The sequence below is a fragment of the Mandrillus leucophaeus genome, unplaced genomic scaffold (genome assembly GCF_000951045.1).
Source record: "Mandrillus leucophaeus isolate KB7577 unplaced genomic scaffold, Mleu.le_1.0 Scaffold1095, whole genome shotgun sequence".
NCBI lineage: Eukaryota > Metazoa > Chordata > Mammalia > Primates > Cercopithecidae > Mandrillus > Mandrillus leucophaeus.
The window spans coordinates 604,573-622,011 of record NW_012099154.1 but is presented as its reverse complement, the minus strand read 5'-3'; the positions used below and the strand labels follow the sequence as shown (position 1 = coordinate 622,011).

Here is a 17,439-nt window from a genome sequence, read left to right as displayed (position 1 = left end):
CATTAACTTCTCCAATTTATTTGAAAATGAAAAAGCAATGGAATCCCAGTGCTTTCTGGTCTCTCAGTGCACCTCTACCCTCTCTGATTCATGGGGTTTACACATCTGGCCTGGCCCCTGGGGTAGGACAAGGAAGAATGTGAGAATTGCCATCTGACAGATAAAGCCTGGCCTATGCCGGTTTCTTCATCTGTATGGTGACAAAAAACCTGGTGCAGTTGTGAGGAGATGATGGCATGTACCCAAAGCATGAGGAACACATAACCATAGCTGGCCGCTGCATTATTATGAAAGGCAGAAAGAGATTGGTGACCCTGCTGACCCAGGGTGGTGAGCTGGGCCACAGCTGACGGTGAGTACCTACTCCATGACCCTGTGGATTACCAGGTGTTGTTCTGTGATTCTACAGTCCCAGAACTTTACAAAATTCTTCAGTTCTGAGTGACAGTTATAAAAACGGACTCAGACTACATGGCTCTGTAATCTACTTCATAACGCTATGAAGCTGAGCTCAGGAGTTCAAGACCAGCCTGGGCAACAAAACGAGATCTTGTCTACTAAAAAATAAAATATTAGCTGAGCATGGTGACACAAGCCTGTAGTCTCAACTACTCGGGAGGCTCTATGAAGTTGGATGAGGGCAGGAAAGAGCGCTTACAGGCTGTCATTTTGTGCCAGGCACACAGTACTTGGTTCTCTACAAATGTTACTTCATTTCTTCTTCATACAGTCCTGTGGAGGGAGCTATTTTCCCTTCCTTCCTTCCTTCCTTCCTTTCTCTCTCCCTCCCACCCTTCCTCCCTCCCTTCCTTTTTATTTCAGGGTCTAGCTCTGTCACTCAGGCTGGAGTGCAGTGGCACAATCTCAGCTCACGGCAGCCTCAACCTCCCAGGATCAAGGAGATATTTCCCCTTTCTTTCTCTTTCTTTTTTGTCTTTCTTTTTCTCTCCTTTCTTTCTTTTTTTTTTTTTTTTTAAACAGGGTCTAGCTCTGTCGCCCAACCTCCCAGGTTCAAGCCATCCTCCCACTTTAGCCTCCCAAGCAGCTGGGACTACAGGCGTCATCACCATGCCCGGTTAATTTTTAAATTTTTAAATTATGTTGCGCAGGCTAGTCTTAGTTTTGAACTCCTGAGCTCAAGCGTTCCTCCTGCCTCAGCCTCCCAAAGTGCTCGGATTACAGGCAGGAGCCATCGTGCCCGGCCTTGAGGGGGATATTTTCATCCCTATTTTCCAGGTTCAGAGAAATAAAGCGACCTGGTCAAAAATCACACAATTGGTTAGTGATGAACCCAAGATTTCAACCCTTTTCTGTGAATTCCAAAACGGATTCTTTGCACTAATTTTCCTGATTGTGTAAGATTCGAAGGCCCTCGCCCTGAGCACCAGGGTTCCTGGAGGGTGGAGTACAGCAGGGCGAGGGTAGTCTGGCGGGCGGGGAGGGACTGGCCTCATAAAGCAAACAGCTCAGCCCACTTTGTTCTGCAGCCGCCCTGGGCCTGGCTCCTGGCCCCGGGGGGACCTGGGGTGTCTGGCCATGCGTGAGCACGAGGTGGCGCTGCGGGCCGGGAGTCTCCGCAAGGGGAAGGAGGGGCGCGGGGACTCCCGGGTCGGCTAGGCCCGCCGGGGCTTCCACTCTCCTTATGGCTGGCAGGAGGCCATGGTTGCAGGGTGCAGGGCAGGTTCCCCACCGGGAAGGACGAGCCCGCGCAGCGTGATGGCATCCACGCCCATGCTCTCACTGGGCCTTCACCCTGCCCCGTTTTGCAGAGAGGAAGCTGCAGCTCGGCCGGAGGTGACCTGCTCCAGAACTGATTGCCGCAGAAGCCCCCTCCTTCCCTTCGCTGCCTCCGCACGCTTTGGCCCTGTGTTTAAGGCCTTTTTGTTCCATGGCCCTCCCTCAAGGACTCCTTCCACAAGCAGGGACTTGGGAAGACCCTGACCCAGTGGGTGAAAGTACCGTGATCCCTACCTCCATCTGAAGCCTCTCTTGTCCCAGGAAATGTGGGGGAGGTGAAGAACAAACAGGAGGACTGTGGGGGCCCGGGGTCTCACCCTGGCCTCCCTCTCCCCCACACCGCCCCGCGCCACCCCTCAGCCCTTTCCTACCTTGACGGCTGAGTGCCAGCCTCGGACTCAGGGCCTCAGGTTGATACTTCTCCCTGGGGAGGCCTGATTACAAGATGGGCAAGCTCCCTACCAGTGCATATGGCCTGAATGTTCTGGGCACAGAGTAGGTATCAGGAAAAACCTGCCATTGGTGATGATGGTAGACATTCCGTGTAGACTGGCCAGTTAGAAGGAAGAACTTGGTGACAGCAGAGCCACCCAGATGCGCTGCAAGCCTGATCTCTGTCAGTGGAAGTGTGCAAACAGGAGCTGGGGTACCATACCAGCTGAAGCACCAAGAAAGAACAAAATACTGTTGCAGTTCAGAGGAGGGAGGTGGGAGGCGCTCGGGAAGCTTCTGAGGACCGGCAGGCACTAGGTCTACTGGATGGGAAGGAGGTTGAGAGACAGGGGTGAGGACAAGGGCGAGGTCCCACAGTAACACCTGAGCAAGAGAACAGGTGTGCAAGGGCCTGCCTGGCATGCTCATGGCTATGGCTGGAGTTGGGGTGACAGGAACAGCGGGGAGGGCCGGGGGAGATGAGAGGTGAGCAAGGTGCAGGAACTCCCTCCCTCAGGTCACCTTACTCCCTTAATCCTGAGATTATCAGGCTTTTCAGAGAGAACAAGCTGCCCAGGGCAGGGCCTAACCTGATTCATCTTGGTGGCCCCAGAGCCCAGCCCAGGGATTGCCAGTGGACACTGGCTGAGTGAAGCAAAGAACTTTTTATGGTGTTTATTAAATCAAGGACCAGTCAGATAGATGATGGGCTAGGCAGGTGGGGGAAGACAGAGCTCACTGCCCTGTGGGGTCTCTGTGGGGCCAGCCCCTGATGCCCACGTGGCCACTGATGCCCAGCTTCCCCCAACACCGCAACACAGGCCCAGGACAATATCACAAAAGTGAACAAATGCAACCTTTTCCTGCTTTTACAAATGACATGTCTCCATCCCTGGCCAGCAGGGGTGGGGGAGGCGGGTTGAAAGTGACAGTCCATTAAAAAGGCAACAACATTTATAAAATGAAGACTAAGGAAACAGCCCAGGGTTTGGAAGCTGAGATGCTACCCTGGGGGTCGAGCATAGACATGGGTGGGGCAGATCTTGCCTCCTTTCACGGCATTCCTGGGAGGGTGAGAAGGGCTGTCGCACTCAGGGCCAGTGGAGACTGAATCCAGGAGGCCCCTTGGAGCTCCCGGCCAGATGAGGCTCCAGAACTGCAGCAACTCCTTGGGGCAGTATCTAGAGGATGCTCAGGGGAAAATGGGTAGGTTTCCAGTCTGGATGCTGAGGGACCCCAACCCAGGGTGAGAAACTGGCTAGGCTGGAACCAATGTGCCCTAAGCTTCCAGAGGCTCCGAAGGGCAGAGTGACTTAGCCCATGCCACACAGCTGGTCACCAGGCCCAGAGTCCCACTTGTGAGGCTCTTGCCTGTCCTGCTGCTGCTACTCTTGTGCTAATGGGGAATGGGCAAGGGCAGCAAGGGGAGCCCAGGCGGGGAGGGCGGGGCTTATTAGAGGAGACAAGAAAGTGCAATGGGCCCGACTGGGAGGCAGGAGGCTATGCTCCAGTCGTGCCACTGCCCCGTAGGAACTCAGATTAGCCTTTTTCCTTCTCAAGGCCTCAGTTTCCCCATCTGTCACATGAGAAGGGTGGACTTGATTCTTTGCAATTCCTTCTACCATTAAGGTTCTAGGGAAATAGAAAAGGAGGAAGTGGGTCTCACGGCCTCATGGCAAAGAAAGGGCTATGTTAGAAAATAAACTCATGCCCCTGAGTGACTGGGCCACGGGCCCAAGGGGACACTCAGCCCAGTGGACCTGAACTCTGCCTTGCAGCAGGGGGTCCCACCCACCCTCTGCCCGTCTTGGGTCAGGCCGGCCCAGCCATGAGGGAAGGCACTTGGGGGATAAGTGGGGAAGGGAAGCAGGAGGGGACCAGAGTCTGGTTTGGCATCGAAGTCCCTCTGCTCATGGTTTGGGGGAGTAACGTAGACAAAGGGGTGAGACTTTGCTGCTAGGTGTGACTCCCAGGTCCAAAGCCTCTCCTAGGCCCACAACTCCTGCAGTGACGCTGCAACATAGGCCTGCGGGCTCCCCACTGGTGTTGGCACATGGAACATAAGTCACTCGGGACCAGAGGCAGCCCAGGACAGCAGTCTGCTATGTGGCCCTGGGCCACACCATTCGTCACAAGATATTGGGGCCCCTGGCAGCAGATTCCCGGGTGTCTACGCAGTGCAGGGCCACCTTGGGGCTGGAGCCAGGCCTCCGGGGGTAGGCACCCTCCCGCACCAGGCGCCGGCACCACACATCCTGGCCCACACTGACACTCTGCAGTGCCGGGAGGTGGAGAAGCAGCGCCTCAGGCAGGGGCACCAGGTTGGTGCCCGAAAGGTCCAGTTCCTGCAGGGAGTTCAGGCCTGAGAACACCTCAGCTCCTGCCCAGTTGAGCTTGGGGTTGCCCGACAGGTCCAGGACCTGCAGTCCCGGTAGCTCGCGGAAGCCATAGGGCGCCAGTTCAGGGAGCCTCTGCAGGCTGGCCAGAGACAGGTGTGTAAGGCCTGCCAGCCCTGCGAAGGCACCCGGACCAATGACAGCTAGAGGGTTCCCATCCAGGCTCAGGTAGCGCAGGGGCAAGTCTTGGAGGTTGGGCACGGCATGGAGCCGGTTCCAGGCCAGGTTCAGGCTCTGAATGGCGGGCGCAGGCAGGCCGGCCCTCGCGGGGTGGGGCACGAGGCGGTGAATGAGGTTGTGGGAGAGGTCCACGTGTAGTGCCCGGCCCTGACTGTGGGTCGTGAACGTGGACACTGAGACCTCCCGGAGCTGGTTGTGGCTAAGGTTCACGTCACTCAGGGGTGAGCTGGTGAAGCTTTCAGCTGGCAGGGCTGTCAGGCCATTGTGGCTGAGGTCAAGCGACTCCAGGTAACGAAGGCGGGAGAAGGCAGTTGGTGAGATGCTGGTGAGCAGGTTGTGGCTGAGATCCAGGCCAGCCAGCGTCGTGTAGCCCGGCCCCGCCAACACCGACTCGTTCACCATCTCTAGCTGGTTGGAGGACAGGTCCAAGTGGGCTGTGTCCAGAGGGATGGGCACTGGCATGATGTGGGGGCCCAAGCCACTGCAATCCACCCGAGTCAGGCTGAAGCTGTCGAAAAGGCCGAAGGTCTCCACCTCGCACTGGCACCCGGGAAAGCATGGCCGGGTTGTCTGGGCCCCACTCACGGCCAGCAGCAGCAGCAGGGGCCACGGCATGGTGGGGGCTAGAAAGAGAGCCATGGGTGAGGACTGAATGCACCAGATGGTCTAAACCCACCGCACAGAACATGAGCCCAGTCTAGACACCGTTGGAAGGTGTCACAGGCCCCAACCTCCTGAAATGCTTCCTGGAACACTCCCCAGAGTTCCTAGACCCAGTTCCTCTCTGGCCTCTGCCTCTCCATCTGTATGGTAAAGGGGCATGAGGCTAGGTGGTGAATTTTCAACTAGAAGAAGCAGACTCCTTTCTTAAACAAGAGCAGCAGATGAAGGCAGGCCTGGTCTGGTGAAGTGAGGGGGACCTGAAGCCCTCCACTTCTGCCCACCATCCCTGCCTAGGGTGTTAGGAAACCCAGTTTGAAACCCACCAGACTAGAGGGCTCTCAGGTTGGCCTCTCCAGCTCTGATGGTCCAGAGTCCCTGGGTTGGTCTAGACCCCGACTCCCGGGTGAGGGGCTCATCCACTGGGCTGAGGGTAGGGTGTGCCCAGGGTGCCCCATTCTTTGCTGAGCAAGTGTTACATGTCAGGTGCTATTCTGGCTGCCCCACAGCACAGTCACATCTGACCCTCACGACCCCCTTGCAAGGCAGAAAATTCTGTTTTACTCAAAGGGAACTGGGCCTTAGGTTAAGACACTTTTGGACAGCCACACAACAGAGTGGAGTGGCACTAGATGGGACACTGAGAGACAAAGCACCGCCCACTGCTGTGGTCTGGCCGGGGCTGAGCCAGGCCTGAGACCCACACTCCAGACTTCAAGACCAGGGCTCCCGCCCTGCAATGGGGCCTGCAGTGACTACCCCACCGCACCCCTACTCCACCTGCCCTGTCCCCCTAGCCTGTCATCCAGAGGCAGGATCTTCCCTTCTCACTGGGCATCCTGGTGTCCAACGTAGGTGTCTACACTCCCAGATGGGTTTTGGGGACACCTGTCCCGAGCACCTTTCCCCCTTACCCTGCCCCTTCCCCCAGCAGATTAAGCTACTACACTTCTTTCGTGCCTCCTTTAACCTTGGGCAGGCAATTAGGCTGCTTCCCCCATTATACAGATGAAGAAACAGAGGCTGAGAGAGGAATAGGGCTTTACCCCAAACCAGTAAAATGCAGGGCAGGAATGGGACCCAGGCCTGCTGTACTCCAATTCCTATATTCATATGCATTGCCTCCAGTTGGACTGGCAGAGTAGCTGGTGGAGAGGCAGGGTGCAGGAGGGGCTTTTCCCACTGACACATACTATGGCATGAGCCAGTTTCCCTCCTCAGATCTCAGTTCCCTCTGTCCAATTACAGTGGTGGCTGCCACAGATGCCGGGCGCTACATACGTGTTGTCACATCTAATGGTCACACCACCCACTGCTGTTAGATTCAAAGCCTGTGTTCACGTCCACTGTAGCTCCTGGGATGCTGGTGCTCAGTGGTGTTAGCATGAGAAGCAGAGGGCTGGGCAGTGGGAGCCTCTAACTAGACCAATTGGATAGTGTGTGGTCGCCCCTGCCCTGCACAGCGGCCTGCAGCCTGGGAGACAGAAGGCACTAAGCTTCCTTCTAGCAGGGTTCTTCATCTGTGTGGCCCTGCTCTGGGCCCCCTGCCCTCCTGCCCATCCCTCCCTCTGGCCTTCAGGAAGGAGGTGAGAGAGGGGGAGGAGATGGGCCAGGGACCTGCCCCCCTTCCAGACTGGAAGGTGGGTGGGGAGGGAGTAGCAGGATTGTATTACCAGCCCTGCATGAAACTTTAAAGAGCTAGCCACTTGATCTGCACTCACTCTGGCTTTGCCCAGGGGCAGGGAAAAGTGGGACTCTTCTCCCCTGCCCCCATCCCCATGTAGGCCCCTCCTCACCCACCTCTTTCTTTTGTAGAGGCCAATTTCAGGATTAAATCCAGCCCAGGTGCATCCTGGGCATGGTCCCAACCAAGCAGGACAGAGTGTTCCAATGTCTGGAACCAATAGGAAAATATTAAGTTGCTTCAGGCCCCCTTTGTTCCCCTGGGTGAGCTCCTCACCGCAGGGCTCATTACCACCAAAGGCCCCACCTCCCCTGCTAGGCTGATCTGCTCATTCATACCCACCCTTCCTGGGGTTTAAACAAACACCACAAAGGCCCCAAGATTACCCTTTGATTCCCAGAGGTGATTATGCAAGGGGTCCGTGAAATGCCAAATGGCCTCGTATGAGCTCCCACTTACATAACCAGCAACTCAAAACACTGCCCAAACCCACTACCACTAGAGGGGACCTCTCGCTGACCCTCTTAAAGTCTCAGCCTTGTCCTCTGCACTAAAGGGTGGCAATTTCTGCCCTGCCCTCTTCACCTAAGTTGATTAACCCTTACTGCCAACTGTGAAGGGCTGTGCACATGCAAAGGGCGGTCATAACCCAGCAGCCAGAAGATACAGAACTGAGGCAATGGTAGTAACAGCTGATATAAAGAGGCACCTGATGTAAAGAGGCAGGAGTACCTAGGTAACTGTTCGCAGATGCTCCCAGGGCACTGGACTAGGTTCCTTGCTCAGCCCTGCACAGTGGACACCTCTCCCGGGGTTCCTGCTCTGTGCTGGGCCTATGCCCAGGGCTGGGCATTGGCAGTGGGAAGTGCCGACAGTGACAGTCGGGGCCAGTCCTCACTCTCTGCTAGTGCTGGACACACATGCTTTCATTCAGTCCGCACAGTCACTCTGTGAGCCAGCAGTCTCATCCCCATTTTAGAGCAGAGGAACTGAGGATGGGAAAAGGAAGGTGGCTGACCATCTTTAGCAGGAGTGACTTGCTACACTGTGCAACTCTGGGAAGTTGTATTGGTCCGTTTTCATGCTGCTGATAAAGACATACCCAAGACTGGGCAATTTACAAAAGAAAGAGGTTTAATTGGACTTACAATTCCACGTGGCTGGGGAAGGTCTAACAATCATGGTGGAGGGCGAAAGGCACTTCTTACATGGCAGTGGCAAGAAAGAATGAGGAGGAAGCAGCTGAAACCCCTGATAAACCCGTCAGATCTCATGAGACTTATTCACTATCATGAGAATAGCTTGGGAAAGACTGGCCCCCATGATTCAATTACCTCCCACTGGGTCCCTCCCACAACACATGGGAATTCTGGGAGATACAGTTCAAGTTGAGATTTGGGTGTGGGCACAGCTAAACCGTATCATTCCACCCCTGGTCCCTCCCAAATCTCATGTTCTCACATTTCAAAACCAATCATGCCTTCCCAACAGTCCCCCAAAGTCTTAACTCATTTCAGTATTAACCCAAAAGTCCACAGTCCAACGTCTCATCTGAGACAAGTCTCTTGCACCTATGAGCCTGTAAAATCAAAAGCAAGTTAGTTACTTCCTAGATACAATGGGGGTACAGGCATTGGGTAAATATAGCTGTTCCACATGGAAGAAATTAGCCAAAACAAAGGGGCTACAGGACCCAGGCAAGTTCAAAATCCAGCAGGGCAGTCAAATCTTAAAGTTCCAAAATGATCTCCTTTGACTCCATATCTCGTATATCTGAGTCATGCTGATGCAAGAGGTGGGTTCCCATGGTCTTGGGCAGCTCCACCCCCGTGGCTTTGCAGGGTACCTTTCTGGCTGCTTTCACGGACTGGCATTGAGTGCCTGCAGCTTTTCCAGGTGCACAGTGCAAGCTGTTGGTGGATCTGCCATTCTGCGGTCTAGAGGATGGTGCCCCTCTTCTCATAGCTCCACTAGGCGGTGCCCCAGTAGGGACTCTACTCCGACCCCACATTTCCTTTCTGCACCATCCTTGCAGAGGTTCTCCATGAGGGTCCTGCCACTGCAGCAAACTTTTGCCTGGGCATCCAGGTGTTTCCATACATCTTCTGAAATCTAGGCAGAGGTTCCCAAACCTCAATTCTTGACTTCTGTGCACCCACAGGCTCCACACCATGTGGAAGCTGCCAAGTGCTGTTGAGCTTTGGTTTGGGTTTTGTAAAATGAACAATTATCCCCTTCTGTGGATGCTCAAAGAGATTGGGTCACCTGCCCAAGGCCAGTGAATGATGGTTCTGGGACCTGCCAAATCTTGGGGCTTGCACCCTCTGAAGCCATGGCTGAGCTGTGCCTTGGCCCCTTTTAGTCATGGCTGGAGCATCTGGGACACAGGACACCAAGTCCCTAGGCTGCACACAGCATGGAGATCCTGGGCCTGGCCCAAGAAACCCTTTTTTTCCTCCTACGCCTCCAGGCCTGTGATGAGAAGGGCTGCCTTGAAGAACTCTGACATGCCCTGGTGACATTTTCCCCATTGTCTTGGGAATTAACATTCAGCTCCAAGTTACTTATGCAAATTTCTGCAGCTGGCTTAAATGTCTCCTCAGAAAATGGGATTTTCTTTTCTAATGCATTGTCAAGCTACAAATTTTCCAAACTTTTATGCTCTGCTTCCCTTATGAAACAGAATGCCTTTAACAGCACCCAGGTCACCTCTTGAATGCTTTGCTGCTTAGAAATTTCTTCTGCCAGATACCCTAAATCATCGCTCTCAAGTTCAAACTGCCACAAATCTCTAGGGCAGGAGCAAATTGCTGCTGTCTCTTTGCTAAAACATAACAAGAGTCAGTTTTGCTCCAGTTCCCAACAAGTTCCTCATTTCCATCTGAGACCACCTCAGCCTGGACTTTATTGTCCACACTGTCATCAGGATTTTGGGCAAAGCCATTCGACAAGTCTCTAGGAAGTTCCCAGCTTTCCCACATTTTCCTGTCCTCTTCTGAACCCTCGAAACTGTTCTAACCTTTGCCTGTTACCCAGGTCCAAAGTTGCTTCCATATTTTGGGTATCTTTTCAGCAACGCCCCACTCTACTGGTACCAATTTACTGTATTAGTCCTTTTTCATGCTGCTGATAAAGACATACCCGAGACTGGGCAGCATACAAAACAAAGAGGTTTAATTGAACTTAACAGTTCCACGTGGCTGGGGAAGGTCTCACAATCATGGCAGAGGGCAAAAGGCACTTCTTACATGGCAGTGGCAAGAGAGAATGAGGAGGAAGCAAAAGCTTCCTGCATTCAATTACCTCCCACTGGGTCCCTCCCACAACACATGGGAATTCTGGGAGATACAATTCAAGTTCAGATTTGGGTGGGGGCAGAGCCAAACCTTATCAGAAGTCATGGGGAGTTAAAATGGAGTTAACAATCCCTTCCTCAAGGAGTTGCCGCAAGGGCTAGAGACTGCTTGTGTGAAACACCCAGCATAGTGCCAGGACACTGACAGATGTGCAGCCAATGGTAGACTGAGACACAGTCACCAACTACATCCCTCCCCACACTCTGGGGCACTCACAGGGAGGTGACAGGGCAACTGTACCTGGTGACAAGATAAGTCCTGCAGGACTGTCAGGAGCCCTAGGTCTCAGTGCCTGTTCTGCCATGGACTGTCTTCATCTCATCGCTGAACAAGTCTCTTCCCCTTTCTGTGCCTCAGTTTCCAGCTTCACATTAAGAGATTCAGTTTAGATAATCCAACTCCAGGGTTTTGGGATTTTAAAGTTTAACAAAAGCACATCCTAAATTTCTACTAAGTATATACAAAGCACTGGGCTAGGCCAGGAGGGAGTGGGGAGTGGGGGGCGGAGGGTGGTAGTGACGAGACAGATACTAGGGTCCCTGTTCTGATGGGGCTTACAGACCAGCAATGAGAATAGAAGACCAACTTATAACAAGATCACTAACACCAGCTTTGGACCCAGGAGACTAGGGCGCTAGTCCTAGGTCTGCCACTATCTGTGTGACCTTCCGTTTTCTTTATTTCTTTGAGCCTTGGTTTTCTTATCTGTGTAACAGTATTCACATTGCCTCCCTCTGGGACCCGTACTCTACCCCCAGGAGAAAGAGAAATGAAGACTGGTAGCCACCAAAGAAGGCTGAGAAGGAAAGGGATCTTTCGGTCAAGATTCAACATTTTTTCCAAACCATGACCTGCAAATAAAAGATATCCACTGATTGACCAGATTACATAACACAAGAACAGGAGGACAAGGGCTTAGAAACCACATCCATCTGTGGTTTGGGGGATATACTGTAAGGCCTTCCAGTGCAGGGGCCATGAATCATGCATTGTTGGGCCCACAGGGCCAGGTCCACAGTGACTCTAAGTTTGCTGATGGTCTGCTAGGACAAAGAGTAAATGTTACAGCCCCAACAGGCTCCAGGCAGGTCTCCCCAGGTGACACCGCACACACTGCTATGAGACATCTCTAAAACAGCTTTGGCCACATCACTCTCCTTATCAGAAACCTCTTGGGTTCTGCTTTTTACTTACAGAAATCAAGTCTCCCGTGCACAAGGCACCTGCAAGTTGTCACCACCTTCTTCTCCCCTCCCACCTGTCCCCAGCCCCCCATGTGGATTTGAACCCTCCTTGACAGCCAGAGTGGGAACAGCCTTCACCTTGATGGACTCTGAACAACTCTCACCCTCTGCTAACACATCTCCAAACTTGGAGAATTCCAGGGCTTGGGAGCTGGACGGCCCCTTGGGGATCATGGGTGACTGGGGCCTGGAGAGGGGCAGTGACAGCAAGGAATGGCAGAGCAGGGCCCAGGACCTAGGACCTGATGCCTCATGTGACTGCCAGAACTGCATGCATCCATCCCGCCTGCCCCTGGCCTGCTCCCAGCAGAACAAAGCCTGTTCTGTCCACTCAGGCCCCCCCACCCCTCCCTCCTGGCCTCTCACCCCACAGGCTACCCACAGGCCTCCTTCAGTAAATTCTCTGCCGTGAGTTACCTGCTGTTTTCCTGCTTGATGTGTGAGCAGCATGGGGCAGTGCCATGCCTACTTTAACTGTGTGTTCTTTCCCCCACCTGGGAACAGAGCCAGGCCTAGAGGGCGCGTGGAGGAAGAGCAGGATGAACCGGTCAACTGCAAGACCCAGACAAGGTGTGAACCTAGCTCTGTACCTACCAGCCTTGGGTAAGTCTTGGGACCCACTCCGAGGGTCCTCAACAGGGCTCAGAGCACAGGATTGCTGAAAGAATTAAATGACAGAATGGCAGGCATTCCACTCACTATCTGCTACACAAGTACTCAGTGTGTGGTAGACAATGACGGTGATTTGCTAAGCCTTCTAAAGGCAGTCACCATGTGATCCTTCATGTTTCTCCCCAACCAAGTTCCCAGTGCAGCCCAGGAGCGCAGCAGGTCCGAGACTGCCTGTGATGACATTCTCCAGTCACTTCCCTGGTGTCTGCTGATAAGGACAGCTCTCTGGGTGTTCGGTTCCAGCTTGAACCCACCTGGTCCCAGCTGCCTGACCCTGGTGCTGCACTACAGCATCTCTGGTCTGTAAAGTTTTCCAGTTCCTCCCACTGCCCTCGACAACTTCCACAGGGCACTGTTGGCACAGGGCCGCACTGGCACAGAGCCCCAGCACCCTCCTGAGACCAGCCTTTGTCTCGACTGGCTGTTCCTCAATGCAGAGCTGCCTCCCACCCTGCTCCCCTCAGTCATGAGCTCACTCAAGTTGATGCCAAAGAAAGCCCCAGGTGGACGGTTTTCAGAAACGTCCTGCCCTCCAACCACTTTGTCAGCTCTGGAAATGCAAGGCAGAAAGAATTTCAAGGCCAGACTCCCGGAGCCCCGAGGGCCAGCTCTTGCAACAGACCCGCTAATGCAGCACATCTGGACAAACACAGCAGCCCACCATGTGCTCTCCATCAGCATCTCACTTCTGCCTCACCACAGCCTTGACCCTGGGGATACTGTCCCTATTTTGCAGACATGGAAATGGATGTTATTCAGCTGAGAAGGAGAGGACCCAGGACTTAACCCCAGATGTCTTAGCTCCAAATCCACTCTGCCTCAGCTTCCAAATGAGCACATGTGCAAGACAGCTTAGACCTGGTCATGCTGAACTGTACTTACATGTTTACCTGTCTATCCTACTGTGGGCAGGGATGGCATTAGGTTCCTTTTTATGCCCTTGAAGCTGAGCACCGAGCCTGGTACAGAGCAGACACCATGTGAAGATGCACCAAGCATCTAGAATACCGCTACCTCACCAAAGGACACCTCTCAACCTCTCCCATGCTTCCTCAACTACGATCTGTTCAGTCACCCTGCAGAATCAGCAGGTTAGATGGCATCGTATCTACTTTACAGCTGCGTAAAGAAGCCCAGAGAGATTCTGTGATCTGTCCAGAGTCACACAGCCAGAGAGGATGGGGCCGGACCAGGACCCAGATATTCTGACATCCAGTACCTGGTCTCCTCCATGACATGATCCCAGGGACCTGTAAGCCTAACAATTTACCCAAGGAGGATAATCTACAGGGAGATGGGCAAGGCTCCCAATAGGATGTTTTCCTTCCAATATGTCTTCTTCCTGAAGATTTTCAAGTTCCCATCAACTTGAGGCAGCGTACATGGACACATGAGGAGGCGCTATGGGGCAGAGGGCAAGGGTTCTGTAGCCAGGCAGTCTGGGTTCCAACCCTACAGGGCGTTCACTGCTCTGAGGCTTGTTCGTGCCCTCACCCCTCTGAGTCCTCATCCGTAACATGGTGATATTCCCCATGCTGGTCCCAATGGGTCACTGTGATGATTACATGAGGCAAAGTGAAGACTCAGACCTGGCCTGGCACACATTGGTATTCACTGAATGTTGGTTCCTGTCCCCAGTGAGTGATTTCAGGGACCAGGGAAGAAAAAGGTGCTGTGACACCAGCAAATCCTGAGGCAAGGGCAGGGGCTGAAGATGGAGAATAATCCACAATTCATCCCAGAGGCCTTGGATCTTCTGTCCACATACCATCCAGGATCCCGGTGTGGCTACGAGGTACTGACAAGGCACTCCCAGGAGACTGGGAAGGGCGAACTGGAAAGGTCTCAGAGGCCAAAGCAGGCAAAAGCTGCTGTGTTGCCTGTGACAGAATGAGGGCTCAGCATCAAATCCGCAGCTCTCCCTGGGTAGGTGGAATCACCGTCTTCCCTCTCCCACATCCCTAAGCTGGACAGTCACCTCCCACTGTCCAGGTCAGGCTCAGGAGACCTGCTGCAACAGCCTCACTCCTGGCCCCTGACTTCAACTGCCAGCCATGCTGGGCACCAGAATGCACTTCCCAACAGAAGACCGGGACCCTACCACAGCTCCCTCTTTCAAACCCATCCCACAGAGACAGTTTTCTAGTCTAGAGGCCTGTGACTCTTCTAGAGCCACCTGCCTTTTTGCACACGTTGTTCCCTCTGATGAAGACAATGATACCCTTCTTTGTCTACCAGCAGATTCTCATACATTTGATTCAAGAAGCCACCTCCTCTGTGAGGCTTTCCCAGTCTAACCTGCCCCTCACCCAGGAAAGGCCACCCATGCTGTGAGCTCCCATGGCCCTTGGGCTGCCCCTGTCAAGGTACTGGCCCACTTCTGTGGCCATTTATGAATCGGTGTAGATGGACAGAAAGCTCCCTTCTGCTTTGTGGTGAACATAACAATTGGTGCAACCCTGCAGGATGCTTAGGGCTCTGCCCACTGGTGAAATCAGGTTTAGGACCAGAATCAAAACTGTTTCTGCCTTCTATTGTCGGTGCAATCCAATGAATTTCTGTCTACACAATGTAATACATACTACAAACCACTTTTCATTTATTTGCACATGTAATTCATCATCTTATTTAATACACCAGATCAGTGGAGGAAGAATTAATATCCTCACATTTTAAATAAGTTACTTGTCCCAGGCCACAGAGGTAGGAAGCAATGGGGTGGGAGTAAAATCCGGGTCCTTTGACTCTAAGAGGCTGGATCACTCGGCCTCCAGATTGGTCTCCTGACCTCCAGCACCACCCATAAGCCAGAGACCGGTTTCACAGAATTACCAACCCCACCCTGCTGTATCTGTTTAAATCCTCCAGGAGCTCTCCATTGCCTACAGGGTCAAATCCCACTTCTCGGCCTGGCATTCAAGGCCTTGGTGATTTGGTCCCTGCCTTCCCAGCCTCAAGTTCAATTCCAATTCACCACCCTCAAGACCTTGCGTCTGCCGATCCACCATGCGGACCACCTGTGCTGTTTTCATGCACAGGTCCTGCACATGTTGATCCTTTTGTGGGAGATACTTCCTGCCTCCCCTCTGTGTACCCACTGACTTCAAAACCCACAGCAGGAGGAACCTCCCGTGAGGCCCCTCCCCTGGGCTATTCCCACAGAACCCCTCTTAGGACTTGCTTGGGCCAGGGGGCTTTCAGGGAGGACCCAACCCTCTTTATGAAGTGTCCTCAGTGCCCAGGCCAGCCTTGCTCTGAAAAAGGAAGCATGAACTCTTAAGTGCATCCCCTGTGTTGACCCAGGAGTTATGATTAAGAAGAAAATTGATCTGGACTCTACCACCCACAAACTGTCATTTAAAAAGTAAGAGGAGAAAAGGTCAATCCCCGTCCCTTGCCTTTCCATGTTTGACTTATTTATCAGCTTTTGCCTTTCCTGGTGTTGGAGGAAGGGTAGGTGGAAGCCCGGTGGCTGTAGCATTGCAGCCTTCCTGGGGAGCAAAGTAGTGCCTGGGAATAGGTCAGGTCAGAATGGAGGTGTAGGTTAAACATCAAAGTGTTTCTAGGTTCTGGGATCTGAAGCAGTCAGCCAGAACAGAAGAGGCTCTCAATACCTCCCCTTACAGAAGGGAAACTGAGGCCGGAGAGAGAAAGGAAAATGCCCACAGTTGTCTCTTTCCCAGGTTAGCGGCTGTGCCCTTCCATCATGTCTGCAGCATCCGACAAAGCTCTAGGTTAAAGACTGGAGTGAGCGGTGGGGAGGAGGGTGTTCAGGGTTATCTTTGCGACTTAGGCTCAAAAGCCCAGCAGGCTCCTGCCACTCTGAGCCCTCCCTCTCCGGTCAGTCCCAGGCGCTGCAAGTCTAGACTTATCCGGAGGGCAGGGCGCACAACGATGAAAGAAGGATCGAAGGTCTTGAGTCACCTCCTCGCCAGGCCAAATGTGGGCTGGCGCTGCTCTCCGCCTGGCTCCAGCAGCGCGGGTTATTCCCACCGCACGCCCTGAGCCTCGAGGGAGTTCTCGCCCTGTCCGTGCCAGAGTGACCGCAACTCTGCGAAGCTGAGCAACTTGCCAGCGCCGCACAGTGGGCCAGTGGCCGTCCCAGTTGAAACCTGTGTGTGTGAGGCTCCCACGGCCCCCAGCCCAGCTCCGGGTCCTGCGAGGCGGCGCCTCGGGCATGATGTGAACTGGCAGTCGCTCGCTCCCTATCAGGTCGGAGGGTTGGTCCCCCTCCCCCGGGGGCGGGCTGCAAACGGAGAGCGGGTCTCAAAGCGGAGCCTGTCTCCCCACCAAACAGACACAACTCTCTGGGTCACACTCTTTCCAAGAAGCGCGGGGAGGGCAACGCCAGCGCCCTGTCCCTTCCTCTCCCCAGCCCAGGACCGGAGCCCGGGACCCACCTCTCGCCTCCTCCTACCAGCCGGGGTCTGCAGGGGAATCCGCACGCTCCTCCCAGCCCCTGCCCGGCCAGTCCCCAGGCGCTGCGGATCCCCCCGACCACCAATCCCATCGCAGCCCCTTGCGGTCCTGGGACCTCAGGAGGGAGAGGGGGAGGGCTGCCGGCGCCCCCGGCCGGGCTGCGGTGGGGAGGACTGGGGCTGTTGCCGAGGAACCGGGAGAAAAGTTTGGAGCCAAGTAGTGGGCCCGAGTGGACAGCGGGGGAGCGGGGAGGTGGGGCGGAGTTGGGTTCTCGGCGCGCACACCCTCTGTGGACACCCAGCCCAGACACGTCGGCAGGCACCTACCACGTATGCGGACACACGCGATGAGCCCACCGACGCCCACAGCCAAGCGCAGGCCCGCAAACGTGGACACCGGCGCAAAGCAGCCGCGCAAAGCCACGGATACACAAAGGCACCAGCAGCGGCGCGTCCCCGACTGCAAATCCACAAAGACCCACAAACATGAGATGCACGTGTCCGCACAAAGACCCACACGGCCCCCGGGCGGAGCCTTTGTCTCCCGCAAGCCCTTTCCCCTGGGTTAGCGTTCCCCACTCCCGCCCAGCCCCAGGCGTCCGGCTAAAGTTGAGGGGCCTTGGCGGGACCCAGCCCCGCCCCTGCGACCGGCGTCCCCTA

General features: G+C 54.4%; 1 protein-coding gene across 4 annotated transcripts in view; it reads right to left on the bottom strand.

Annotated features, from left to right (window-relative positions):
* Positions 1-2,821: 2,821 nt before the first annotated feature.
* Positions 2,822-17,439, bottom strand: part of TSKU (tsukushi, small leucine rich proteoglycan) — a 15,879-nt gene continuing 1,261 nt past the window's right edge. Inside the window, exons 1-2 of one of the 4 annotated variants that reach the window (XM_011989454.1) lie at positions 16,762-16,790; positions 2,830-5,368 (exon numbers count right to left, since the gene is read on the bottom strand). In XM_011989454.1, coding sequence (XP_011844844.1) covers positions 4,299-5,360 — 1,062 coding nt within the window. In that variant the 5' untranslated portion in view covers positions 5,361-5,368; positions 16,762-16,790 and the 3' untranslated portion in view covers positions 2,830-4,298. Of the gene's footprint in view, positions 5,369-8,237; positions 9,245-16,761; positions 16,791-17,439 lie in introns of those variants that run through there. The other 3 variants (XM_011989443.1, XM_011989459.1, XM_011989451.1) reach the window with 3 other exon arrangements.